The sequence below is a fragment of the Dipodomys merriami genome, unplaced genomic scaffold (assembly GCF_024711535.1).
Source record: "Dipodomys merriami isolate MVZ:Mamm:240054 unplaced genomic scaffold, mDipMer1.0.p SCAF_24, whole genome shotgun sequence".
NCBI lineage: Eukaryota > Metazoa > Chordata > Mammalia > Rodentia > Heteromyidae > Dipodomys > Dipodomys merriami.
This window is the reverse complement of record NW_027203826.1, coordinates 16,110,169-16,112,333: the sequence shown is the minus strand read 5'-3', so window position 1 is coordinate 16,112,333 and position 2,165 is coordinate 16,110,169. Positions and strand designations below refer to the sequence as shown.

General features: G+C 38.3%; 1 protein-coding gene across 1 annotated transcript; it reads right to left on the bottom strand.

Annotated features, from left to right (window-relative positions):
- Positions 1–1,008: 1,008 nt before the first annotated feature.
- LOC138835529 (olfactory receptor 14C36-like) lies at positions 1,009–1,959 on the bottom strand. Its single transcript, XM_070034019.1, has one exon. It carries the CDS (start codon positions 1,957–1,959, stop codon positions 1,009–1,011), a length of 951 nt encoding a protein of 316 aa, XP_069890120.1.
- Positions 1,960–2,165: the final 206 nt, after the last annotated feature.

Here is a 2,165-nt window from a genome sequence, read left to right as displayed (position 1 = left end):
TAGGTAATGCCTATAGTGGCTCATGCCTATAATCCTAGCTTCCTAGGAGGGTGAGATCTGAGAATCACGGTTCAAAGCCAGTGCAGAAGAGAAAACCTGTGACTCTTCAATGAATGCCTAGACAAATGGAAGTGACACTGTGGGCCAAATGGGTATAGCTCTTGATTTGAGTGAAAAAGCTCAAGGACAGTGGCCAGTACCAGAGTTCAAACCCCATGAATGACAAATTGAAAAAACTTTAACAAAGAAAAATACAGCTTAGATTTAATTTCTTTTAGTATTTTTATTTTACTTTGCAAAACATTTAATTTCCTTGCAGTTTGATAACATGTACATAGTTATTTCATATGTAAATATGTCAGATAATTTGCCTTAGTAACCATTTTCTATTTGATTTTTTCTTTTTTTTTGGGCCGGGTCATGGGGCCTGAACTCTGGGCCTGGGCGCTGTCCCTCAGCTCTTCAGCTCAAGGCTTGCGCTCTACCACTTTAGCTACAGCGCCACTTCCAGCTTTTTTTTCTTTTTGCTTATGTGGTGCTGAGGAATCGAACCCAGGGCCTCATGCATGCAAGGCAAGCACTCTACCACTGAGCCACCTTCCCAGCCTGCTATTTGATTTTATTAGGTTATTTGTGACATAGATTTAACATGATTAATATTTGTTGAATTGTATACACATTCATTATGAATTTTGTGCAACATTATTTTTAGTCTGATCATTTGTTAACTTCTGTTCTCTGAAACCTTTCAAAAATAAAAAAGAAATGTTAATAGTATTCTAACTTGAAGATCAATTTTTCACACACATGTATCAAATCATTAAATTTTGTTTCATAGGTATTTAATTAAAATATATTCTTGCATAATTAATAATAAAAACTATTGTAAGAATTTCTATACAATGTCTTTTAAGAACTAACTTTAACACACACTGAACAATAGCCATTACTCCAAAACATTATTATTTCGTGTTTTAAATGTATCTCAGAAAAATCTCAGGGTAAATTCTACCTATGTATCAATGCTTTCTGAATAAATTTTTTAAATATAACTTTCCCCATAGCTTGCTTTATCTGTTTGTTCCTAAGACTATAAATGATGGGATTCAAAAAAGGTGGGATAATGGTATAAAATACAGATAGAATCATGTTCTGAATTATTTCAGTGCTTGGTGAGGGTCTTAGGTAAACCGCAGAACCGGTACTAAGAAACACAGACACCACGAGAATGTGAGGCAAACAAGTGGAAAAGGCTTTTCCTCCTCGCTCTTCTTTGACTGGAAACTTCAGCACTGTTAAAAATATGCGAACATATGACAGCACAATGAAGGTAAAGCAGCCACCGCCGAATCCCATGACAGAAAAAAGAAGTAAGAGTTGGCTACTAAAAGTGTCTGAGCAGGAGAGTCTTAGCAGAGAGGGGATGTCACAGAAGAACTGATTGACCACGTTGGACTGGCAGAAGGACAGCCGGAATGTATTACCAGTTTGTACAGCTGCAAAGATCATACCGCTGAATAGGGACGCCATTGTAGTCTGGACACAGAATTGGTGATTTATGATGACAGGGTAGTGGAGGGGCTGGCAGATGGCCACATAGCGGTCCTGGGCCATGATGGTGAGAAACATCAGCTCCACAGATGCACAAAAAAATACAAAAAATACCTGCATTGCACAGCCAGCCACAGAAATAGTCCTGTTGTTTGTGAGGGAGTTGATACAGGCATTGGGGACAGTGACAGAAATGTAGCACATATCCACCATGGATAGATTCCTGAGGAAGAAGTACATGGGTGTGTGTAGATTCTGATCAATGGTGGTGACGGTGATGATAATAAAATTCCCCAACAGGGTGGCCAGGTATATCAGTAGGAACAGTATGGAAAGCAGGACCCTGAGCTCCCACACCTCAGCAAAGCCCTGCAGGAGAAACTTACTCACTGTGCTGAAGTTGGCCATGCTCTTAGAATGCACATTCATCTGGAAATTAAAGCAATGGAGGAGAGTCAAAATATTGATTAAAATGATTCTGAGCCAGACATCATTTGTTCACTCCTGTAATCTTAGATACTCATGAGCCTGAGATCTGAAGATTGAAGTTGAAATCCTGGTATTTTAAGAACTTATTTATAAGCTTTGAAAATAAACTAGAAACTCAAAATTAA

What these genes read in the sequence shown, in the direction of transcription:
- LOC138835529 (XM_070034019.1), bottom strand. Translation starts at nt 1,959, where the DNA reads ATGGCCAACTTCAGCACAGTGAGTAAGTTTCTCCTGCAGGGCTTTGCT.